The 26,119-nt window shown below is 52.3% G+C and overlaps 1 protein-coding gene across 5 annotated transcripts in view; it reads left to right on the top strand.

Moving 5' to 3' along the window:
• The window catches only part of PLXNA2 (plexin A2), a 233,871-nt gene that overhangs the window by 116,396 nt on the left and 91,356 nt on the right, over window positions 1-26,119 (top strand). Inside the window, exon 5 of one of the 5 annotated variants that reach the window (XM_044942650.2) lies at window positions 6,498-7,461. The exons of the other annotated variants lie outside the window; for them this stretch is intronic. Within the exon in view, the coding sequence (XP_044798585.1) occupies window positions 6,498-6,650 (153 nt within the window). The 3' untranslated portion in view covers window positions 6,651-7,461. Of the gene's footprint in view, window positions 1-6,497; window positions 7,462-26,119 lie in introns of those variants that run through there. 5 annotated transcript variants of the gene reach the window in all.

Genomic DNA, 26,119 nt, shown 5'->3' with positions numbered 1-26,119 from the left:
ACGGCTGCAGCGGGCCCGCCCCCCTGCTCCCGGTCCACCTGCAGCTAGGGCTCCAGACCAGGCCAGACTCGAGACTCCTCCCTGGACACCCGCCAAGGACCCTGGGGCAGGGCGCTGTTTTGTTTTATAAAAAAGAAACCAATAGAGGCCTGCTGCCCGATGTGTCCAGTCACAGGAAATGTCTCTGGTGGTCAGAGAGGAAAGAGAGAGGGCACCCGCCCCAGGAAGCTGCTGTTTGTCCGGCAGGCCGGGTCTTCCGCCAGCATCATCTCAGCCGCTTACAGCAACCTTGAAAGACTGGTATTCTCAGCCCCGTGTGACACGGGGGGAAGTCAGGGGCGGCAGGGTCCAGCGACCAGAGAAAGGCCGGGCCCCCCAGGGACTCCTAGGAGGCAGAGCCGGGGCAGAGGCGCTTGCCAAGCTATCTCCTGCCCTGCCTGCCATCCCCCCACCACCTAGGAGCCCAGTTCAAGGTGCCCAGTGGGTGAGGCCAGCACTGCCCTGCACTCTCTACCACACGGCCTGTCTGGCAGAGGCACACCTTTGCTAGGAGGGCAGGTGCAGACGCGTGAGAGACATTGCACAAAGCTGATCGAGCGTTTTAGGCGCACTTCCAAGTGTGAGCCAGGCAACAGGTACCGATCGGCTGCCTCGCTGGCCCTACCCAGGGGTTCTTGGGCTCTCAAGAGCCTTCTGTGTTGCCATCTTGAGTCTGTCTCATCTAGCCAAATGCGGGGGGCCCCATCACGACGCCCCAAAACCCTGCAGCCTACGTTTCGGCTCCCTACCAGAGCGCCCTCTCACACTCCCCACGTGGAGTTTCTGTAACCGAGCATGTTTTATTTAGACCGTAACATTTAGTGCCGCTTTGGATTTCCAATTAGGCTTCAGTCAGATGCGGAGAGCCTGATTTCGTTTTGGTGTTTTGATCAACACAAAAGAGGGCCACATCAAGAGGAGCCCTTGTCAGTTATTTCTACCCGCTGGCAGCTGGAACAGTTGCTGTGATGTGAAGATGAAGCTTTGGAGATGCCAAGAGATTGGCTGGGTATGGAAGGGGCGAGGGTGGGGGGGTGGTTAGTGAGCCCCTGGGAAGAAGCACAAGTTAGGGTTCTGAGAGCCCAGCCCATACTCCATGGGGTCCCTCAGCAGGCAGCCTGAGCTCCTTCCTGCCTGGACCAGGGTCCCACTGCCCTTGTGAGATGGCCTTTTATCCAGAGGTTCCTAGAACACTGGCTTTCCCCAACACGGGAAGCTGATCACTAGTGGATTTCTCCAGAGAAAAGTTGCTGAGCTCTCTAGCCAGAAATGACCCCCTAAGCTAGTTTCTAGAAATATCAGAGAGAGGGTTGCTTCACTACCCATGAGTTCTGCCCAGCTCACTCACATGTGCTGCCTGTCAGACAGGTTTTCCCTCTGGGGCTGGCCTAAGGGACAACATTTAGAAGCCAACTTTGAGCTGCCAGGGAGTCGGAGGGGCAGCAGAGGGGTGAGTGTGGCAGAGTGTCAGGGGAGTGGGAAGTTAGGATCCTGCCTCCAGGGACTCATCACAGACTGTCACGAGTGCCTCTGAGTTAAGGCCAACTGGAGCCTCAGTTTCCCCATCAATAAAATGTATCGGAATGCTCCCCGCGGCCATGACATGTGGGTGTTTCTGCAGCCATAAATGTATTTCAGACGGTGGCTATGGGTACAGCCCTTGGAGGCTGACCCAGATCGGCCTGTGTGATCATGTGTGTATGTGCGTGAGACAGGGGTACGTGGAGACAAGGGAGGTGAAAATAGCATCACTTTGTGTTCTGGGCTGTGGAGAGGTCTCTCCACTAACACGACTTTTTCCTGCAACAGGGCAGGAAGCTCTGCTGTGCTCACTGCGGGGGGAAGTGGTCATGCGCCCTCTCCTGCAGGCGGGCTTGCTGTTTTCAGAGCCCGGCTTCGCTGTGGTTTTCCAGCTGGCCCTTTGATCTCGCCTGCCCCGCTTAGGGACCCAGCGTCTCAGCCACAGTCTTCCTTCATAGTTTGCATGCCGCACAGTTCAATTCCCCGAGCCTTCACCACTCCGCCCAGAGTTCCCTTCCTCTCTCCTGCTTCTGGTTATCCCCACTCCCTACCAGACCACCTACAGATTGGGGTTTGAAATTTGCACCAGCTGGAGGGAGAACTGGCCATGTCATCAGCCGTTGGTGGCTTCCAAGCAGTCTGGGTTCAGTCTGTCCATCAAGTCGTGTTTAATGATGGGAAGAGGGAGATGGGCAGAGAGGAGAGCCAGGCAGACGGAAGATTAGAAAAGGGGAAAGTGAAGTGGACAGATCTGAGAACAGTGTCTCAGTGAGCCATTCACCCACCGAGTAACTCATCAACAACCTCTGAGGACTTCTTATGCGCACAGAGCTCGCCCTCACAAAATCACAGATCCAGGATGCACGCACACATCCACATTTACAACAGTGTGCAGAGCACTGGGAATGTGTGAGAGGGTGCTACCCGACAGAGCCGGTGAGTCAAGGAAGGCTTCCTGGAGGGGGTGATATTCTAGGTATATTATGAAAGAAGAGGGGGTTCACTGAGTGGAAGCCAAAGCCAAAGAATCTGAAAAATCACATTGTGTTTACTAATATGCATGAGTGCTAAGTCACTTGAGTTGTGTCCAACTCTTTGTGACCTTACGGACTTGTAGCCCGTACTGGGATTCTCCAGGCAAGAATACTGGAGTGGGTTGCCATGCCCTCCTCCAGGGAATCTTCACAACCCAGGGATCGAACCTGCCTCTTCCACACTGCAGGCAGATTCTTTACAACTGAGCCACCATGGGGGAAGCCTGTGATTCCTAACACAGCATCGTAAATCATCTCTGCTTCAATTTTTTTGGAAAAAAAAAAAACAAAAAACAAAGGAATGCTTCTCAAGTGAGGGAAAGCATGGAGGCATGAAATAATTCAGCATGCTCAGGGACCGTACCCCTAAATCTGATGTTGGAGCCGAAGGCAAGGGTTTTGGGGCATCAGTCCTCGCGGAATATCCACAGCTCATGGGCAGGCAGCCTTCCAGTGGATGCTCCCCACCTCCTCTTGCCAAGAGGAGAGGAGCCTCAGCCTAGAGAGAAGGCACCACTGGTTCCCCAACCCTGCCGCTGGCATACGGTGCCCGGGAGGAAACAAGCCCATGCCCAGCTCTCTGTGATCCTCCTCCACCAGCGGGGACCCTGGCCAGGCCTTGGAGCTGAGCAGCAAGTCAAAAGATGCGCAGTGAGAAGGAAGATGCCCGCCACGGGCAGAGCCCACTGCTGAAGCCCCCTGTGGCCAGGCCAGCGCCCCGTCCCTCAGGACAGTCCCCCCTCCGGCTGTGCGGCAGGGAAACCTCTGCCCGACGCAGGTTTGTGGGAAAGGAGAGTGCGCCGGTTCGGTTCATTCAGTTGATCATCCCAACAGCACTCCTTGCTGACGGGGACCTTGTCTGTCCAGGCGGCTTCTGTCTCCCAAAGACATATTGCAGTGTTTGGCCCTTACTAGGTGCTCGATAAACAGTTGCTGAAGTCTTGGAAGAGGGGAAAAGACAAGAAAAGGGAGGGTTCGGAAGCATTGTGGGATAATCTAAAGAGCTCGTTTTTGGAGGCAGGTGGGCCTGTATTCTCGGCTCTGCCGCTCTTCAGTTGAGCCTGGCTTATCCTCCCTAAAGCCTCAGTTTTACCTTCTGAAAAATGGGGAGAAGAGTAAGACCTGCATTGTAAGGGTGCTAAGAAGATTCAGTGACTAATCCCTGCAGCATGCCTGGGACAGAGGAAGAGCCAGACCCTAGAAGCAGCTCCAGCTAAGCCCTGTCCTTCCCTCTGCTTCACTCATGAGCTTTCTGCTCCTCTACCTCTGAGCACCGCCCACTGCCAACCCCACTCCAACTAACATGTTGCTCATTTTTCATCCTTCAGTCATCTGCCAGTTGCATCTATTTCTAGCCTCTGTCTTATGAGACAAGAAGAAGGAAGGGAACAGATAACTGCAGAGGCTCATTTGCCAGTTGTCAGCTCCTGCCGTCAGCAGAGCTCTCTGTCTGCTTCTCCCTGGGCGCCTGGGGAGAATCACTGTGACCTTTTATTTACTAGTTGATCTAGTCGGCTCTTGGCTCCGTATCACCTCTCTGCTCCCCGCCGCCCACCACGCGGCTCCAGCCCACCTTCAGCATCCCTGCCCCTCCATCAACCCAGCGCTGGCTTCCTGCCTCCCATGCCCCATCACACTTAGGATCGGCGAGCTGCCCCGGGCCCTCTGAGCCACCCCGTCTTCATGATCGGAGTCTTAAAAACCTGTGAGCAGGCATAGAGAGGAAGGAGAACCAGAATTATGGATGGCTCCTGCTCGCTGCTCCCACCAGGGAGGATTTCTGCTGCTGATTCTCTTCTGCGGGGCTCCTTCTCCATCTCGGTTTCACTGTGGAGCTGCACACAGATGTCAGCCAGTAAGCGACCTGCCCCAGAGCTCTCAGGAAGGCAGCAACACAGTCTCTCCCAGTTCCTCACCCCAGAGTCTGTCCTTTGACCTTTGCAGTTTTCATTCCATCTCCCTTCAACTTCTACCACCCTGTGTGCGAGCTCCTGGCCTGGATGGATGCAGTGGTCCACAGCCCTTTCAGCTTTTCTTTCTCCTTCATCCCTAAAGCCAGCTACACATTCACCTACAGCCCCTCTGAGCCAGCTGGGCTGAGATGGGCAGGCCTGGGGGTTCGTCGTTGGAAACGGTGACAAGTGTAGAGGTGATGAGGAGATAAAGATGACTAAGAAGTGGGTGCTGACAGGGGTCCCAGAAGGCCAGAAATGAGCCAGGCAGACCCAAGCTCTGTGTCTTGCAGGAGCTAATTGTATATACAGTATGCCTGTGTGTGTATGTGTACGCACATGCACCCATATTATATCATATGCAAATTCACTTCTGGAAAAAATGGTCCAAAGTAGAGTATGGCTTTCTGACTCCATCACCTTCAGGCCATCTGCCTTGGACTTCCCAAAGCCTTCAATGCCCATCCCAGAACTGGCCAGCCTTCCAGCTCCCTTGAACGGGTTGAGGGAGAGGAATTTTAAAAGCCTTTGGGCAAGTCAGCTCCCTGCTTTCCAAGCTCTCTTCTTGGCTATCGCTGTCAGCATCAATTTTCTGCAGGGAGTGATTTAACCTTCATTTATTCATTAATTCTTTTTTCCCCTTAACTTCATTAGGTAAGATTTATAAAGGTGCTGAATTGGAAAGGTCACCTGTCCCTGGGCCCAGGACACGGTGTGCCTGCCTGCGTACTCCTGAGTTTCCTTCCAGGAGTGCTCTGGTGGTAGGGAGGGGAGGGGAGCAGAGGAGAGAGTGAAAGCGGAGCCTGTGACGCCCAGAAAGGCCAGGCAGGTAGAGGGGTGCTGGAACCTCTAAGCACAGGCCATGCTACCTTCTTGGGGTTGAAAGACTGAGCTGTGTGGGGGCAAGGCAGACTCCATGTTAAGCACATCTGGAATCGTGTCCCCACCCCTTGCTATATTGACCCTCATCCGACGACCCCATTTTATCGAGCCTTCCGTTTCCTCAAATTGTCTATAAGGGTAGACTCTACTTTATCAGATGCGGCAGGGTGAAATAAGGTGACGCAGGCACAGCGCTGAGCACGGTGCCTGGCACACAGCAAGCAGGAGCCTTTGAAAAAGCTCTTGAACGTTCTAGATGGGCCCTGGCCGTGCTGGGCAGTTCATCAACTAGTGACCACTGAAGACTGGTGGGTGGAGAGTCTGATTTCTCCAAGAAAATGAAGGGCCCATATTTTATGACTGATCCCATCTCCAGAACCACAGGGAAAGCCTCAGCTCAGGGAGAAGCCAGAAGGAACCACGCCACAGCTCCATGTCAAGACTGTTTGCCAAGGCCCAGCAGATTTCTGCAGGAAGTCGGGCTGAGCTGGCATCCTGCTGTCTGACCACACGCACTGTCTCAGGCCCACCCAACAATTACTCAGAGCCATGGGCCTTCCTTCAGCCTCGAGCCATCTCTTCTCGAGGAGCTGTCTCTTTTAGGAACAGCCTCCCTAGAAGGAGGGGACGCAGAATACAGACGAAAGATCCAGGCAGGTATTTTGAACTTGTAGAAAGACGAGAGCATCTGCTTGCTGCCCTCTTCTTGAGTTCCATCAGAACTCAAGATGGTCCCAGTTGACCCCAGGCAGAATGAATTTAGCTCTCTGAGTTTCTCTAACTTTATGGTAAAAGCTACATACCTGGAGGGAATATCTATTTGGTGCCTCCCTCATTAGGATCTAAGCTACTCAGGGTACCTGTTACAGGTCCGAGGTACCCCACACCCTCCCAGTGCCTATAATACAGCCAGAACTCAATCAGCGTTTGAGAAAATAGTTTTAATAGGAAAGCACGGAGGGAAGCAGGCAGACAAACCTATGCTGTGTGCCAAGCTGAGAATTTTAGGTTTGAATGTGATCACAGAGGATTACAATAATTAATTTTATTTTATCTAATACTCTTGCAGTTGGGGCCTCCAGAATCCAACATGCAAATGTACGCTCTTAGTGCAAATTGGAGCATGCCCAGATTAATAGAGAAAAGTCTAGTCCCCCGACTTTCTCTGGAGTCCTATCTCCCTCACCTGGGCTCACCTATTTGTTTGCCAAGGATGGGCTGAGGAGTAAATTCCAGGACAAGAAGGAGCTCCAGGGCTGCGTAAATGTGACCAGTGCCTCCCCGCTGCTGCATGGAGTGAAGAGAGGTGCTGGGCATGGGACAGCAGCCCGTCAAGCCCAGGGTTTCCAAGTAGCAGCCGCAGGAAATCTAGACTGCGGATCTGGCCCCAGCGCGGTCCCCACCGCCACGCAAACCATGTCACATGTATGATATTAGTCAGTACTGTTCTCATGCCCCCAGATTTAATGAGATGTTTTGAGCATGGTTAATAAACAATGCTTGACCTTTTTAGAGTAGCAGCTCTGTACCGTTTTATTTCCCGAGATAGGGCCTTATACAACAGACTCTGTGGTGTCGTGACTGCTGTTTTCTGATGGATGTAGTTCTAAACATGAGTTTGATTCTGTGACACACGGGTCTCCCCTGAGGTCCCCGGGGATACGGGTCACTGAAAAGCCCAGATAGGAAGTCACCAGCCGTCGTACCTGGGCTTCACAGTCACGCCTCATTTCCGAGTTCTTCCCTGCTTCCGCCTGTGGCCGCAACCACGACCCCCGTGTCTGGCAACTGAGGCCACTGTAGTCCATGCCTCTGTCTCAGCCTGGCTGTGGACAATTTCCTCTTCCTGGAGCTCAAGCTAAATCAATTTCTAGGAAAGCAAGAAGACGTCACATAACCCTCTTTTGGTGGGTTTTCCTGAAGCATAGATATTAGTCCATGGTATACCTGGTCCTACTTTGCATTAAGCTCAATTTTTTTTTTTTTTAACCTGTTCAGTTTAGTTCAGTTCAGTCGCTCAGTCGTGTCCGACTCTGCGACCCCATGAATCGCAGCACGCCAGGCCTCCCTGTCCATCACCAACTCCCGGAGTTTACCCAAACTCATGTCTGTCAAGTCAGTGATGCCATCCAGCCATCTCATCCTCTATCATCCCCTTGTCCTCCTGCCCCCAATCCCTCCCAGCATGAGAGTCTTTTCCAATGAGTCAACTCTTCACATGAGGTGGCCAAAGTATCGGAGTTTCAGCTTCAGCATCAGTCCTTCCAATGAACACCCAGGACTAATCTCCTTTAGGATGGACTGGTTGGATCTCCTTGCAGTCCAAGGGACTCTCAAGAGTCTTCTCCAACACCACAGTTCAAAAGCATCAATTCTTCGGCGCTCAGCCCTCTTCACAGTCCAACTCTCACATCCATACATGACCACTACAAAAACCATACCTTGACTAGACGGACCTTTGTTGGCAAAGTAATATCTCTGCTTTTGAATATGCTATCTGGTTGGTCATAACTTTCCTTCCAAGGAGTAAGCATCTTTTAATTTCATGGCTACAATCACCATCTGCAGTGATTTTAGAGCCCCCAAAAATAAAGTCTGCCACTGTTTCCACTGTTTCCCCATCTATTTGCCATGAGGTGATGGGACCAGATGCCATGATCTTAGTTTTCTGAATGTTGAGCTTTAAGCCAACTTTTTCACTCTCCTCTTTCACTTTCATCAAGACTCTTTTTAGTTCCTCTTCACTTTCTGCCATAAGGGGGGTGTCATCTGCATATCTGAGGTTATTGATATTTCTCCCGGCGATCTTGATTCTAGCTTGTGTTTCTTCCAGTCCAGCATTTCTCATGATGGACTCTGCATATAAGTTAAATAAGCAGGGTGACAATATACAGCCTTGACGTACTCCTTTTCCTATTTGGAACCACTCTGTAGCCCTAGACTAACATCTAGTGGCCATGACATAATGGTGGGCATCAGGACAGAGACTGAAGCTTCACCAACAATTTAGTCTTTAAATATTTTCACACTGGAGCTAGGTGGACAGAATAGATAACCTGTATCTCTCAGAACCTGCCCCTCAGGGACACATCTCGCATCCTTTATAGAACAAAGGTGATTGACATTTCCCGAGTCCAATGAATAGCTTTGTCATTTCAGTCCAGCGTATAAGCCCCTCCTCCTTCAGGGGGGCCTTTGGCCCAGAGGTGTGGCTTCCCTGCATCCTAAGGCTACAGTCTGAACGTCTAAAATTACTTGAAACATAAACAATGACAGATAACCATTAGAGGAGAGTCATTCTTTTACACTGTAAAAATAGAGCTGGGAATTGTCACTTTTAAGAGGTAAGAGAGAGACATATGGGCAGAATACCAAGAGACGCTCATTTGCCTCTTAACATTAAATCTAAATCATAAAACCGCAGACAGGAGACTCTTACATTTGGATCCTCTTTTGTTTTCCTTTCTTTGTATAAAGGGTATAGTGTGTGCAAAAAAAAAAAAATACACACTCAAAAGAATGTATCCTTTCTCCACTGTTATTCCTCGGTGGTAAAAAATAGACTCCAGCTGCCTCACCTCTAAGTCTGTAACTACTAACTAATCTTGATCCAGTGAGATTTCTTGGGGCGACATTTGGACCGTTTCCATCATGACACTGGCTTCTATGTGTGTGTGTGAAGCTCTGCTCTTCCACTTGCTTGGCCTTGACAGAAGAAATTTAGGAAGTTACTAATACACGCTACTGGAGAAGGCAATGGCACCCCACTCCTGTACTCTTGCCTGGAAAATCCCATGGACGGAGCTACAACAGGAACAAACCTTGAAAACACAATACTAAGTAAAAAAAAAGCCAGCCACAGAAACCCTCCTGTTGCTTGCTTCATTGATGTAAAATGTCCAGAATGGCAAATCCATAGAGAAAGAGAGCTGACTGGTGCTTCCCTGGGGCTGGAGAGGTGCAGGGGCGGGCAAAATGGAGAGTGACTGCCAATGGGTACAGGGTTTCTTTTGGAAAGTGAGGGAAATGCCCTAAAATTGATCGTGGTCATGGACACAAAACTCTGAATATCCTGAAAACCACTGACTTGTACACTTTACATATGTGAATATTGCAGTATGTGAATTATATCTCAATAAAGCTGTGGCTTAAAGAGAACTCACGGGAAGGGTGGGCCATGATTGGCAGTTACTCCACAACCGGTCCTCGGGCACCCTCACCCGAGAAGGCATGGCTGCCCGCCGCGGGTGATGCCGGCGGGGGGCCGTCCTCGGGCACCCTCACCCGAGAAGGCATGGCTGCCCGCCGCGGGTGATGCCGGCGGGGGGCCGTCCTCCGGCACCCTCACCCGAGAAGGCATGGCTGCCCACCGCGGGTGATGCCGGCGGGGGGCCTCCAGGGGGTCTGGCTGTCCTTCTCTCTCTCTTCCTTCCCTTCTCCACCCTGCCCGTCTCCTGCCTTGGTCTCTGCTCTACCTGTCCCTTCTGTTTCCCCTCTTTTTCCTTCTCTCCCTATGCTCCCACCAGCCAGCAGGCTTTCCTTGACCCCAGGAAGCTGAAAGGGGAGGGGACAAGAGATAACCGTGAACATTCATCGTTCACTATATTGATAAATTATTATTGCTGCCTAGAACTTCATCTAATCTGCACAACATCCCCATTAAGGGGATAATCATCCACACTTCATAGATGAAGAAACTGAGACTCGAGCGAGCAGCATAACCCAAGCTGGTCAAGAGGCAAAACGAGAATTCAAAAGCCAGGTCTCTCTGGCCTCAGCGTCAATTCTCCAGAGCATGAGAGGACCTTGAATATGAGTCTGGACTGGGTTATTTATTGATGAATTCTAATAGCAGCCATTTGATGGGCTTCAAAACTGCAGTATCCACGATCTCATCTGTTGGCCGGATATTTATGGCCACTTATGGGTGATATCTGTGTGGCCCTCCATTCATTCCATTCGTTATGGTTTCATTAAGAGCCTGGTCCTTTTTAGAAGTCTGTTTGTCACTTTTAACTGCTCTGTTTAATCTCCGAGTGCCCTGATCCTTCTTCACCACAAGCCGGAGGGGGGCAGCTCCGGATGGCCCTTTTCTTCTCGCAGTTGTGTGCAGGCAGTGGGGCGGGGGTGACAAGCGTGATGGGGACATCTGTGTGTCATGAGTGTGTGTGACGTGAGCATGTGTGTGCGTGTGATGGGAGGACGTGTGAAGTGTGCGTGCTGTCCGTGTGCTGGTGTGGAGTGTGAGTGAAGAGTATGAATGTGTGTTTGTGTTCGTGAGTGTTTGTACTGAAGAGTATGTGTGTGTAGAGTGAGGGTGTGTGTGTGTGTCGGGAGGCTATCATCCACTGTATCCTCTTTATTTTCAGAAGCACCCAGATTCTTGAATTAAGGCCTAGCCGTTTATTTCCAAAGCACAGGGATTGCTCCCCCCTCTCCCATGACGGCCTCCCAGGCTTCCTCCCCTAAGACATGCTTGGAGTTGGAAGGGGGTCTTGAGACCAGCCTTGCGCTCATCAGGGACCTTGAATTCTTGCTTAGAGGTCCCAGGGATGGAGATCAACCCTTCCTCCCTGCGTTGCTGGTTCATAGAAAGATTCTTGCTTTGGACTAATCTTCCTTGAGGGAGGCCTGGAGCTGTTTTACTGTGTTTAATTCATATGCAAAATGGCTACTCCTGAGGAATCGGAAAGAAAAGACATTCAAAAGGGACGTGCTTTATCCTGTCCTTCGCTGTCCCCAGAGCACACCCGAAAGCTCATTCTGTCTGTTGGTGTCTGCCCAGGACACTTCACCCACCCCCTCCACGAACCGCCCCCCACCTCCATGGAGCCTTCTCTTCTCCTCAACCCACTCTTGACTCTCACCTTCTCTGGACTGCCCCCCCAGAGAATTTAGAAGAGATAGTGTTTAGGATCCGAAACTATTCTGTCTGTGGGTCATCTGGGTAAAACTCTGGTCAAGCCACACTACACATTTCCCCTCCCTGTTTCACTAGAGATGCCCTGTTTGGGCTTTCCAGGTGGCACTAATGGTAAAGAACCCACTTGCCAATGCAGGAGACGTAAGAGACGCAGGTTCGATTGCCGGGTTGGGAAGATCCCTTGCAGGAAGGCATGGCAACCTACTCCAGTGTTCTTGCCTGGAGAATCCCATGGACAGAGGAGCCTGCTGGGCTACAGTCCGTAGGGTCACAAAAGGTCGGACACAACCGAAGCACTTAGCACACACGTGCCCTATTGGGCATCAGGGCCAGTGGATGTGATGGTTCAGGTTGTGTGCAGCAAGCTGAGGGCCAGTTCAGTTCAGTCGCTCAGTACTGTCCAACTCTTTGTGACCCCATGGACCGCAGCATGCCAGGCTTCCCTGTCCATCAGCAACTCCCAAAGCTTGCTCAAACTCATGTCCATCAAGTCGGTGATGGCATCCAACCATCTCATCCTCTGTTGTCCTCTTCTCCTCCCACCTTCAATCTTTCCCAGCCTCAAGGTCTTTTCCAATGAGTCAGTTCTTCACATCTGCTGGCCAAAGTATTGGGAGTTTCAGTTTCAGGGTTCATTTCCTTTAGGATGGACTAATCTGATCTCCTTGCAGTCCAAGGGACTCTCAAGAGTCTTCTCCAACACCATAGTTCAAAAGTGTCAGTTCTTTGGCTGAGGGCCAAGGGGAGCCAAAACCAAGTCCTTACTCATCTTACCAAACCATGCACCTAGAAGGGTCACCTTTTCCAAATTGCACAAAAGGGCTGTATTGGCTAGAGGTGGCCAGGAAAGGGAGCCTCAGAGGGCTCATACCTGTTGTCTCAAGGCCTCTAGTTGCAGCCAGAGGCATGCTTGATGGGGACGCAGAGAGGCTGCCTCCCTGGCCCTCAGCAGATGAAGCCAGGCCCCTGCAGCCCTCCTGCAGAAGGCCTGGACCCCTCCCATCACACTTGGATCACTGCTTAACTCCACATAGCTCTTGTCTGACTCCAGCTTAATTTTCACTTATCAGTATCTGCCTTTTAAGTGTCCTAAGTCTTTTTTTCACATCTTTGTTGTGTCCTTCCAGATAGCAAGCTCTAGGAGGGTGGACAGCATGCCCACCCTTTGCTTTCCGCCACCCCTGTGACATCTATCCAAAGATTCGGCCCCACTCGGGGCCAAGTCAGTGTTGCTGATCTGCTGAGCCACCAGCTGAAGGGGTAGCAAAACCAAAGCTCTGTTTGCGAAGCCTTGATGGATCCCTCTCCTGAAACGCCAGCTCAGCTGAGTGTCTCAGGGGACAGAACCCATCCACTCAGCCTCCCTCCTTCTCTGGTTCCTAAGGGTTAGAAGGTTCTGGAGAAACTCAGCCCATCTCCTGATCTCTCTCCAGGGTGACACAAAATGCTGGACAGGAAAATGAAGAAGTGGCCCCAGTCCTCCACCAGATTAACTTTTGATTATCACTTAGCAAACCATCAGTTGAGGCTTTCCATGTGGCACAGTGTTAAAGAAACTGCCTGCCAATGCAGGAGATGTAAGAAACGTAGGTTCGATCCCTGGGTCAGGAAGAGCCACTGGAGTAGCAAATGGCAACCTGCTCCAGTATTCTTCCCTGGAAAATTCCATGGACAGAGGAGGCCGGTGGGCTACCGTCCATGGGATCGCAAAGAGCTGGACACAAATGAGTGCACACCCATGCATTATGAACCATTGATCAGCACTGTGATGTGCGGTGGCTTGGCAGGGATTAAAGCTGTACCCCTCCAGATGCACGTCTGGTTTGAATGAGGGACAGGTCATCGTGGAGACAGAGCATGCCAGGAAATGGCCTTTACCTGGCTCTGTGATGTGGTGCCTCTTCAGTTCAGTGTATGAGGCGTGTCCAGCCTGCAGCAGTGGGAGAAGTACCTGTCTGCCTTTCTTCCTGGGGACCTCAAACCCCGGGCCCCTGGCTGACCCCCTCCACTTCTGTCTCCATCTTTCAGCATTGGTACCCCCTCAGCATGCTCTCATACTCTGAAATAAAGCATTCAGGCAGTCACGAAATAGCTGTATTGATGCTCCACCCCGCATGCCCCGAGATGATAATGCATCGCCCGTCGTGCGTATCCAGACGGAGCCAGATTACGCTCAGGTGCTTAAAAGTCCAGGTCTAATTAGAGTTCCAGGGAATCAAGCCATTGTATTATTAATGATTCTCCGCCAATGTTCTGATTAAAACAGTAATTTTAATAAGCACAGCTCGATGCTAAGTGTTCACTGAGCACCTAATTACATCAGTTATAACTCCAAAATTATTTAAAATTCCCCCTTTTTTTTTCCACCAGACCCAGCATGCACCAAGTAAAATAGAGACTCAGACAACTCGGTGATTATTTGGTCTAATTAATTTCTTAAGGACCCGTTTTTTTAATAAAGAATCTTTTGTCTGTCTTCCATCTACCCACCTCCCCCTCCACCCCTTTCTATGCTCAGAGGCTCCGTGTCATTGGTTACATTTGAGGCCACCATCGAAGGAGGCCATGAACAGAAAGAAGTGAGGAAGGGAAAGATGTGGCCCGTCCCCTGCACCAGCCTCCAGGCGAGGCAAGGTTGCAGAGTCCGCACTGATGGCCCCAGCCTGGCTGGGCTGAGAGGGCGTGTAGCCAGAAGCCAGTTCCTCACCACATGCTTGTCTCCTAACTTAGACCAGCTTGGGATGTCTTCTGTAATGATCACACTTGCATCTCCAGGAGGACGAAGGCAAGTGGGTTGACAGGCTTCCTTCCCATCGTGGCTGTTCATAAATCCTTTTGACCCGTGAGGCACTTGAGTTTGAAAAAGAGACCTCACACCTGTTCACTAATTGCAAGGACACCAGAATTTCAGAAAGAATGGTCTGCTGAGTCATCCGAGAGTCGACGTGCAACGTTTCCTTTAAAAAAAAAAAAATCGTGTCATCAATAAGTTATCAGTCTATCGCCAGAAATAACACCAATAAACTCCCCTGCATTTGTGCGGTAAACTCCATCCTGAACAATGCACTGCTCCGGCTCTCACTTCATGTGACCCTCATGACAACAAGAGAGTTAGGAACAGCTGTTGTTAGCATTCTCACACTCAACCGGTATGTCGGAGAACCAAATCACAGCTTTGTTTTTTTTTCCCACCATCCCTTCACCTCTGCCTGGGGCAGACTGCTTAGCTCATCATCTCACTCTTGGATAATAAAAAGTCCTTCATGTCTCAAACACAGTCTCCAGCCAGGAGTATAATGCCTGGTTCCAGACTAGAAGTAAAACTCTGGACTTCACTGATGCCCAGATCTTTCTCCCCCCAACCCCCTGGGTCTGCTGCATGCTCCCCACTTGCAGAGGTGGGGAGACGCATTTCCTGTCTTTCTGTCACTTATCTCCCCCCACTTAGGCTGTCGTTACTGACCCCTTGCACATCCTTAGCCTGTCACTGTCACCAGGGAGCTCAGTGGCCTCCCAAAGTCCTGCCTTCCCTGTGTCTCCCAAGAGCTCGCCACCCTACTCTCTGGATTTCCTGCTTCCCAGCTCTTCCTGTCCACTCTGACCCCTACAGTCCTGAGGATGCATCTCAAGCTTCCTAAGAGGTCATAATGAATGCGCCTCCCTGGTGGCTCAAATGGTAAAGAATCTGCCTGCAATGTGGAAGACTATGGTTCGACCTCTGGGTTGGGAAGATCCTCTGGAGAAGGGCATGGCAACCCACTCCAGTGTTCTTGCCTGGAGAATCCCCATGGTCAGAGGAGCCTGGTGGGCTTCATTCCATGGGATCACAGAGTCGGACACAACTGAGCAACTAACCCACAATGAAGGGTGGCTGGGTTACAACATCCCAGGGCCTTCTTCCGAATATCTCACAAAATCCTTCCGTCATTCTTCTTCGACCACATTGCATTAATGTGGGTCAGGGGATGCAGAGTAAAGGGTAGAAGATTCATGTGGTTGGATCTTAAGAACCTACTCTGAAATCTTGCCTGACAGCCGGCCATCCTACTTTAGTAGGCAGCAGTCATATCTCAGCACCTTGGTGGATGCTTTCGTTCTGACATCCACCGATATTTACAAGTGTGGAAACTGAAGCTCAGAGAGGTTAAGTGGCTCACCCAGCACAGCTGAGCATATGCTGCGGCTGAGCCAAGTGCTTCTGACACTAATAGTCGTGTCCTTTCCATGACACCATGCACCTCTGCTAGGTTATAAACATTAACTCTATTAAAAAAAAAAAAAGCCTTCGCGTCACCTAATGGATCCCAGCAGAATGCCAGGAGCCTCAGCCACACCTACAGCGTCTTTGCATAGTTCTTAGTACATTTACTTAAGGAGCTTAAAATAAAACCTGGATCACCCGGTAAGTGTGATTAGCTTCTCAGCAGGTATTTATAGACCTATTTTATGTAAGAAACTGGAGTTGGAACATACAGGGATATCTCATATGAAGAAATAGAAAGTAGAGCCCTGTGAATAACCTAAAAAGATAGAGACCTCAGAAGAGTTTAAAAAATATGTTCAGAGTCCTGCCAGTTGGGCAGGGGATCGGATTCTAGACTCAGAGAGAGAGGTCACAGAGGTCAATGAAAGAGGGTTCCTGGAGCAGGGATTTGCGTGCTCAGGAGAGAAAGACATTCTGATTAGTAGGAACGTGCGCACAAAGCAAGTTAAGGAGGCAAAACCATGCAGAGCAGGAGAGGAGGCCTGCCTGCCAGGCGTGGGATTCACGCTGACAGAAGAGTCTGGAATGGGGATGTGAGCTCGGATGGGGAGCAGAGGTTAAAATGCTCAAACACTGGGCTGGGATGTTTGGATTATAAACTTCCTCCAAGAAGCATTTTTTTCTTGTTGTTTTTGAATTTTTATTTTTTGGGCAGGGGGAAGGTATTGATTTTTGTTTGTATTTTAGCTGAGGCCATGGTTACAGAACACCGCCTCTGAGAATCCTTCCCTGATTTTCCCTTCCTCTTTGCTCTCGTACTTTTGCCACATCCCAGTAATAGTGCGGTTCCGTGATGATTTGGCACACCATGTGTCTTCCTGACAACACTATGAGTGCTTCAGGATCAGGACCCAAAGTCTACTCATCTTTGAACTCTATGCCTACACAGACTATATAGCTGGCCCTTCATGTATTAATAATAACTAACAGCTGTATCCCAAGCACTGGACTAAGTGTTTTCCAACCCATGTCACCCTTTATGCCTGAGAGGCAGTTTAGGGGGAGGTTCTGCAGCCAACCTGCCAAGATTTGAATCCCAGCTCTACGACTTACTGAATATAACTTACTTAATGGGGTGTTAGCAGCTCAGTCATGTCCGACTCTGCGACCCCATGGACTGCAGCCCACCAGGCTCCTCTGTCCATGGGATTTTCCAGGCAAGAGTACTGGAGCAGGTTGCTTCTTCAGGGCATTTCCTCCTTCAGGGCATCTTCTCAACCCAGGGATCGAACCCGGGTCTCCCACATTGCAGGCAGATGCTTTCCGTCTGAGCCACCAGGGAAGGCCACTGTACTGTGTGACTATCAACAGATTCGCTAAGCCTCTCTTTGCCTCAGTTTCTTCCCCATCTGCAGAGAGAAATCCTACACAGGTATGTGCTATACCTATCACCGTTTTGTGAAGTCGCTCAGTCATATCCAACTCTTTGTGACCCCGTGGGCTGTAGCCTACCGGGCTCCTCCGTCCATGGGATTCTCCAGGCAAGAATACTGGAGTGGGCTGCCATTTCCTTCTCCAGGGGATCTTCCCGACCCAGGGATCGAACCCGGGTCTCCCGCATGGCAGGCAGATGCTTTACCCTCTGAGCCACCAGGGAAGCCACAAATGAGGCTCGGAGCTGAGTAACGTGCCACGGTTCACATTGGCTGAGAAGCAAAGGGGCAGGGGTCTGGACCAGGCGGCTTGACTGTAGGGCCCGTGCCCTCAAGCACTACGCCTTTTTCAGGAGGAGAGCCGAGGGAGTGCAGAACACATGCAGTGTGGGAGGCGGAGAAGGGAGATGGATGGCCCTCCGCCCCGTCCTGCCGTGAGGATGGGCCCCGAAGAGCGAGGCCGCGGGAACGCCCGGGCAGGGACGGACCTGACACGCTCGTGAGAGCGGACACGCAGAGCTCCGCGCCTTCCTCCTTCCTCTTCCGCCTCCGCCGCCCTGGCCCGCCAAGCCTCGGCCCTGCGTCGCCTTTCTGGTCGGCAGTCTCACCCTAGGACACGCACGGCCTTCGGCTTCTCCCAGCACCTTCGCGTGGCTGTTTTCTGTGCCTGCTTCTCTCTCCTTGCACAGTGTCCTTCCGCCACTCCTGCCTCCGAAGATATCACCCAGTTTGCCAGGCCTCCCGCCCCGGATAATGCCTTACTGCCCCTTCAGCCCGAAGGGGTCACTCCCCGTTGAACCTCTCATCTTTCCCTTTCTGGCTTCTCCACCAGCGGGGATGGTCTTTATCCACTTGGCCCGTCTCTAAAGCTTCCCAAAGCAGCACTGAGGCATGGGATTCAGCCTTACACCACCTTGTCAAGCTTAAGTGACGGAGTGTGTGTTAGTCGCTCATTCGTGTCCGACTCTTTGCGACCCCATGGACTGGAGCCCGCCAGGATCCTCCCTCCATGGAATCCTCCAGCCAAGAATACTGGAGTGGGTTGCTATGCCCTCCTCCAGGGAAATGAATGGGTGCATGAATGAATAAGCGAGCTCTATACTCAGATATGCAGATGACACCACCCTTATGGCAGAAAGTGAAGAGGAACTCAAAAGCCTCTTGATGGAAGTGAAAGTGGAGAGTGAAAAAGTTGGCTTAAAGCTCAACATTCAGAAAACGAGGACCATGGCATCCGCTCCCACCACTTAATGGGAAATAGATGGGGAAACAGTGGAAACTGTCAGACTTTATTTTTCTGGGCTCCAAAATCACTACAGATGGTGACTGCAGCCATGAAATTAAAAGACGCTTACTCCTTGGAAGGAAAGTTATGACCAACCTAGATAGCATATTCAAAAGCAGAGACATTACTTTGCCAACAAAGGTTCATCTAGTCAAGGCTATGGTTTTTCCTGTGGTCATGTATGGATGTGAGAGTTGGACTGTGAAGAAGGCTGAGCGCCAAAGAATTGATGCATTTGAACTGTGGTGTTGGAGAAGACTCTTGAGAGTCCCTTGGACTGCAAGGAGATCCAACCAGTCCATTCTGAAGGAGATCAGCCCTGGGATTTCTTTGGAAGGAATGATGCTAAAGCTGAAACTCCAGTACTTTGGCCACCTCATGCGAAGGGTTGACTCATTGGAAAAGACGCTGACGCTGGGAGGGATTGGGGGCAGGAGGAGAAGGGGACGACAGAGGATGAGATGGCTGGATGGCATCACTGACTCGATGGACGTGAGTCTGAGTGAATTCCGGGAGTTGGTGGTGGACAGGGAGGCCTGGCGTGCTGCGATTCATGGGGTCGCAAAGAGTCGGACATGACTGAACGACTGATCTGATCTGATACTGAAAGCTGGAGAAGGCAATGGCACCCCACTCCAGTACTCTTGCCTGGAAAATCCCATGGACGGAGGAGCCTGGTGGTCTGCAGTCCATGGGGTCGCTAGGAGTCGGACACGACTGAGCAACTTCCCTTTCATTTTTCACTTTCATGCATTGGAGAAGGAAATGGCAACCCACTCCAGTGTTCTTGCCTGGAGAATCCCAGGGACAAGGGAGCCTGGTGGGATGCCGTCTACGGGGTTGCACGGAGTCGGACACGACTGAAGTGATGTAGCAGCAGCAGCATACTGAAAGCGGGGCTTCCCAGGCAGCTCGGTAATAAAGAACTCACTTGCCAATGCAGGAGACATAAGAGATGCCGGTTTGATCCCTGGGTCGAGAAGATCCCCTTAGGGAGGGCTGCAATTCATGGGGTCGCAAAGAGTCAAACACGACTGAGTGACTGATCTGATCTGATCTGTTTCTTGCCTGGAGAATCCCGTGGACAGAGGAGCCTGGCGGGCTACAGTCCATGGGGTTCAAAGAGTCGGGAATGACTGAAGCGACTTAGCATGCTCGCAGGCATACTGAAAGCAAGTTAAAAATCTTAATATAAGTGAGGAGACTTTTGTAACATACAGTCGTATCCTCCACTCCTGTCTCTTACACACATGTGCACACGTGTGCATGCACACTTATCCACTACCTACTAACTTGTCCTAGAAAGCTGTGAATCACAAGAAACTTCTCTGTCCTTTCTAGGGGAGCTAGTCACTCAGCATTCGAAGAAAAATCAGTGTTTTCACATCAAATGTGTCAGGGAGGACAAGATGTCGTCGTGTCAGATAGTTGGAAAGGCGTGTTGAGAGATGACGGGAAAGACGCACTCCCTGGGTCTACTGCAGATCAGAGTTCTGTTTCAGTGGCTTCCGGTCTGCTCAGAGTTGCGTGGCAGCTCAGGCAGCGAGGGGGGCCGTCTCCGACCCAGCACCTGTGGGCAGGGCTGAGACAGCTCTGTTCCTTCCTTGTGTGCACAGCTGCTGCTGGGGGTGGGCTGACAAGGGGCCTAGGAGGTTTGGCTTACCCAGAGCTGAGTCCAGCTTCTACTGTCTGGGAGGGCTGCATTCCCTATATCAGGATGACCTGGGAACTTCAACCTGGGGGCCCTTCACTATCCAGGAAGTGTATTCCAGGGAAGGTATTGAGGTCCCGAGACCCCACCAGCTTGTCTCAGTAACGCTGTGTGCCAGCACCCGAGGCAGAAGTGCCGTTGGGCACCAGGAAGCAGAAACTGGAGCTTGGTCGGGAGGCAGTGCCAGCAACTCTGCTAAATGGGGCTTGGTGTGAACCCCTTGGGGAGTAGGGGTGTCCTGAAGGCCCACTTGCCGTCTTAGAGGAGTCCCTGAGTCCCCTTCTCAGACAACACTGAAGGAGCCCCACCTCCTACCCAGGCAACAGCAAAGGTGTTCTTACCCCAGGTGTCTGAGCAGCCTCTTCACCGCCCTGATGATTCCGTCCCCAAACCTCACCTTTTATTTTTTTTAATTAATTTATTTATTGTAATTGGAGGCTAATTACTTTACAATACTGTAGTGGGTTTTGGCGTACATTGTCATGAATCAGCCATGGGTGTACCTGTGTTCCCCAAACCTCACCTTTTAGAACTTATGGGCGGCAGACCCTTCAAAGAGAACTCAGGATTAACAGGAGGGCCACGCCCTCCTGTCTTGCTCCCCAGGTGATGGGAAGGTGGGAGAGCCAGAAGTTGAAGGGGTGCGGCCCAGAAACCAGGTTGCGTTGGGCAGATGTCCCACTCTCAGATGAATCAGGCTCCATGTGACAAGGCTGCCCGTGGGCCCTCTGCATCCAGGGGCCTGTGGAAAAGCCTGGACCCACAGGAGTGTGAATGAATGAATGGGAATGGGCTGGTGAAGGGCATCCTTGCTTCATCACTCCATCCCCTGCCATCATCACTCTCCCCTCTGGGGTTGATGACGAGTTGATGTTGGCCCTGCAGGGAGCTTTGTGGGCCCTCTCTAATCCCAGCCATCTGGTTTCCAGGTGAGAGATCTGTTTTAGCTATTTCTTAGGCCCTATTTCCCAAATCCTCTCATCCCCTATTTCCTACCCCACCTGCTTTCCCTCACTGAATAAATCCACGGTTGTCATGGAGACAACATAGTATCAGCATCTCTGCTGCTTTGTAGATCCTTCCGGAAAACAGAATGAGAAAGGGCCCTCCTTGTACCTTCTTAGTGTGTCTGGCACAGGAGTCCTGTCTGACAAAGTGTGGTGTGGTGTTGGATGTTTCTGCTTCGCCCACTCACTTTCCTCCCTCTGTCCTTCCTTCGCCCAAGTTCCACCTTCTTAGGAGACTAAGCCCGGTTTGACTTTTTTCAGCCGAGGTCAGGGTCCTGTGTTCTTCAGCCTCCAGCAGGGACTGTGTCATGAATAAGGAGAAGAGTTTGAGGGACTGTACAGATGTAATTCTCCCCAGATGATGGATCAGCAGTCTCAGTGCAGAGAGGCCAGGTGGCTCGCTCTAGATCACGCCACATGCAGTGCAGAGCCTGCAGCTTCCCTTGCAAACACTGCCACCTTCAGTGGGTCTGCACCAAGAGACAGCACAGTAACTACCACTATTAAGCACCAACTGTGTGCAAGGCTCTCCGTGTACAAATGTCACTCAAACCTCCAAACAACCTTGTGAAGTTAATATCATTATTGTCGGCATGTTACAGAGGAGGAAACTGAGGCATGAGGAGGTCAATGAGGACCCTTTACTCATTGATCACCATAGCAGCTGGATTTGAAACTGAGATCTGTCTCCTTCAAAGCCCCACTTCTTAACCAGGACAAAGTAAATAGGGCCTCTACCAAAAGGCTTCAAGAGGGGCCATCATTACCCAAGTGTTCATCGATAGCATGAATTCCACTGTTTGGGGCCAGAAATTGCTTTCCCCATCATCCTTTCCCCTTTGACTCCTACATGACCCTCTGCTGGGTTTTATGAATGAGAAAGGGAAAAAAAATATATCATTGAAAAGTCCGACGAACTTTGGCTCCCATTCTCAGAATGATAGGTAGCTTTAATTACTCCGAACTACTCAGCCACTCCACTCTTCTCCCCCAAGTCATTAAAAATAGATTTTTCTCTTTGAGCTTCACTCCGCCCTCGGGTGTCCAGATAGTCAGGAGTTCTTAGGAGACAGCCCCAGGGTCAGCTTCTGGTCAGAAGGTTGCACGTTGCTTTGGTGACAATCACAGGGTCCAGAAACTCCAGCTGGCTTCCTGAGAGGTTCACGCCTCCTTCTTGATGCTATTGGTCACGTGACTTTCACAGCTCAGAGGATGGGCAGGGGGCTGGATTGGCATTTACTTTATGAGGATTTAAGGGGCTCTCACACATCACTATTGGTTTTTAAAGAACTGGACCTAAACCTGGGAACAAACAATAATGACTTCTTCACATTAATTACTGGGAAGTTGATTCGTTGGAAAGGCCGGAGCTGAAAATAGGAGCTCAGAAGGGCTCTGCTCCCTGATGAGCAGGCAGGATGAAGTGAGATGGGTATGGTGGGCTCCGTTTTAAAAATAAGGGAGGGAGGCTTGAAGAGGTTAAGCCGCTTTGCTGAGGTCTCACTGCAAATGACTAGCAAGGCCAGGACAGGAAGCCCCTGCCCCCTCGGCCTCCAGGCGGGGCTGGCTGAGGGCTTGTGGCTCAGGGTAGAGGGTGTGGGACCCGTTCAGAGTCGTTTCCACTGCTCTGGTCCTGGCAGGCTTTTAAGACATCCCTCAGGGCATCCTCAGCCCCATCAGCCTTCCCCCCCCACACCCTCTCACATCAGCCCTTGTATCATCTGGCTCCAGATCCACCAGCTGACTCCCCGTCAGCAAACAGAGAAAGCCGAGCGTGCGGCCAGCAGCGGTCGGAGGGGAGGTGTCAGTACAGGGGCCGGCCCCCGTGTCCAGAAGGAAGAAAGGTGATCCTGACGGCCAGCCCTCGGGGCAGCCCCAGGCGAGGGGCCTTCCCTGTCTGCTGCCGCCACGCCCCCCTCACCACCCCATCCTGGCAGTCGGGCACACCCAGGCTCCAGTTCCGTTTCCGCCACCTGCAGGCGTACAACTAGGGCAGGTGATTGAACCCAAGACTCGGGCAAACCCACTCCAGTGTTCTTGCCTGGAGAATCCCAGGGACAGAGGAGCCTGGTGGGCTGCCGTCCATGGGGTCACACGACTGACGCGACTTAGCAGCAGCAGCAGTTTTCTAACAAGCAAGGTGGGTCTCTTCCCTCACCTGTGAGGCTGGTGTGAGGATCAGGCGAGGGGACAGAGGACGGAGTACAGCAGGCGCAGATGAACGGCCGCCTCATCCCCTTCCTTGGACAAAGCTCAGCCAACTGCCCGCTCAGAGGAAGGTGGCGTGGGCCTGGGGCGCCCTCAGCGGAGGCCTCAGTCCCCCTCAGATCCAAAGAGGGGGTCTCACGGCTGCCCCCAACCACACCTAGCAGAGGAGAACGAGGTTAAAATGCTGCTTCAGACATCTGGTCGACAATCAGCTCTTTGCCTGTAAAGCACGAGAGAGCGAACAAGGGTATTATTCCATGAAGTCTTGCTGAGCCAAAGAGCTATTTATTGTACGAGGTGTGTTTGGAGCCTGGGGAGGCTGGCCTGTCCCTGGAGGGTCAGCTTTGGCTTGGATGCCTGAGGGCTGGGGGCTGGACGAGGCCTCCCTAACCGTCTGCCTGTGTTTCTCTTCCTGCGAGAATGCTGAACTCTGGCCCCATCGGGCGTACAGGGAAGGCAGAGCCCTAAGCTGTCAGGCCAGCTGTACCTGTTCCCCATGGGGCTGACAAGATTTGGCTAAGCCTGTGAAGAGAGACTCCTCCCGCCCATCCCAGCCAGCCGGTAACAACTGCCAGGTACCGGCCAGCTCCTAAGATCAGTGGAGTCAAATGAAAGCCCAGCCTGCCCTCTGGTTGCTTCCCACCTCTTGAATCCCACTCTGACCTCAGCCTCCGGACTGACCCCTGCACCTCCTGTCCCTCTTTTTCTCCAAAAGATCCCTTATGGCATGTCACCACTACGGCCACGGAGGACCCCCTCCCCTCCAGCTGACCTTCTACACTCCCTGAGACGGGCCCCAGGGTTTCAGCCAACACTTTGTGTGTACTAGTCACTCAGTCATATCCAATTCTTTGCAACCCTGTGGACTGTAACCTGCCAGGCTCTGTCCATGGAATTCTCCGGGGAAGCATACTGGAGTGGGTTGCCATTTCCTTCTCCGGGGGATCCTCCCAATCCAGGGAACGAACCTGGGTCTCCCACCACGGTGAAGGCAGATTCTTCACCATCTGAGCCACCTTGGGTGCCTCTATTTCCTGGTGAAGCAAATGGATCTCTCACTACGTAACAATCCGCAGCCTCTCTGCCTGCAGGAGCTGAGCACAGCGAACGAGATAAGCGCGCAGAGCGTGCTCACACCCTCTCCCAGCCTGGCTGTGATGGTGCCGAGGAGCCCAGCCTGCATGCCAGCCCTGGCAGGGCCTCCCTTCAGCCTGCCCTCGGCCTGTGACCACAGATGAGCATCAGGTTGCTTCTTGAAAAAACATATCTGGTTTGGGAAAAAGAGCAGAAAGGAGGTCTGAGACCCTAGAGGCTCCAAGGGAAGAGAGGGTGGGCTGGGGGGGAGGGCCCATCAAGAAAAGGGACAAAAGACAGGAGGGCGGCTCCGGGAGCCAGCTGTGCCTCAGCTGCTGTGCGCTTTGCCCCGGGGCCCCGGGGCCCCTGAGGCTGTGGCTCAGGCCAACTGCATGCTTCCACGCAGGCTGTTTGTGTGCCCTCCCAGCCCCGCCACCTGGCTCTCAGCCACTGAGAAGGCCGCTGTTTCTCTCCTTGAGTCAGGAGGCAGGGGATATGTGTGGGGACAGGTGGGGACATCTGGCGGGGGCGGGAGGCGCAGGTTCCGGGGAAGCAGGGGGTGAAACGCTCAGTCCTCAGGGCCCCTGCGGCCTGGGGAGCGGCTTTCCCTTATTCCTCCCTCTCTCTGTCTCTCTCTTACCCGATTGCCAAGGGCTCCTGCCCCCTCTGAAGCAGGCTGCCCACGTGAAAGGCCCCCGAGGCCAGCCTCTGCACTTGGTCCTCTGATCCACAGCTGCCCCTTGCTTGATGTCCCAGATGTCCCTCCGTCGTGCTTCTGTTCTACCATGCTAAGATGATCCAGTTTCCTTGGTTTTGTCCTCAACCAAACCATGGGCTCCAGAGAGCAGAGAATGTGGCCTGAGCGTTTCACCCTCTGCCTAATGGAGAGCTTGCATGCTAAGTTGAGTCCGACTCTTTGCAGTCCTGTGGACTCTAGCTCGCGAGTCTCCTCTGTCCATGGGGACTCTCCGGGCAAGAATACTGGAGTGGGTTGCCATGCCCTCCTCCAGGGGATCTTCCCGACCCAGGGATCGGGCCCCGGTCTCTCATGTCTCCTGCTTTGGCAGGCAGGTTCTTTGCCACTCGTGCCACCTGGGAAGCCCAGTGGAGAGCTTTGTGTGTGTGTGTGTTGCTTAGTCATGTCCAGCTCTTTACGACCCCACCCACCAGGCTCCCCTGTCCTTGGGATTCTCCAGGTAGGTTACTGGAGTGGGTTGCCATGGCCTTCTCCAGGGGATCTTCCCAACCCAGGGATCGAACTCAGGTTTCCCACATTGCAGGCAGATTCTTTACCTTCTGAGCCACCAAGGAAGCCCACAGTATAAATGCTCTGTAAATACTAAAGGGTCACGGGGGACCCAGGCCCAGCCCACGGTCAGAATTCTCTACGTTGGTCTCCTTCTAACTCAGGTGTCTCTCCCGTAGACACCCCCGGATTCTCAGAACCCGGTAGCTCCTTCTCGGTGTCCACACAGGGTGGCAGAGATGTGGGCTTGATTCTCTCTCCCCAGGCTTCCCTGCTGAGGCGTGCTGTCCCTCGCTCAGCTATTGGGGAGCTCTTCTCTGAAGAGGGACGGCTTGGCACCTGACGGAGAAACTCTCCAGGCTGATGGTAACCACCAGGGTCACAGAGGTCTCCGGGGCCTTCCTGGACGGTTCTAGCCCTGCAGGTGTGCCGTGTCCTTTGAGACCTTCAGGAAGGAGGTGGCTTCTAGCCCTTCCCTTGGTGACTTGTCCCCAAAGCCAATGATCATCTGCTGTCACAGCCCTTGTTGAGCTAGACCCCTCACCCTGTGGGCCAACAGGGGCGGGTGGGGAGCAGGGACCACTCCAAACTCTGAGCCCT

This window comes from Bubalus bubalis, chromosome 5 (genome assembly GCF_019923935.1).
Source record: "Bubalus bubalis isolate 160015118507 breed Murrah chromosome 5, NDDB_SH_1, whole genome shotgun sequence".
Lineage (NCBI taxonomy): Eukaryota > Metazoa > Chordata > Mammalia > Artiodactyla > Bovidae > Bubalus > Bubalus bubalis.
Note: the sequence above shows the minus strand (reverse complement) of the source record. Positions and strands in the feature narration are given on the sequence as shown.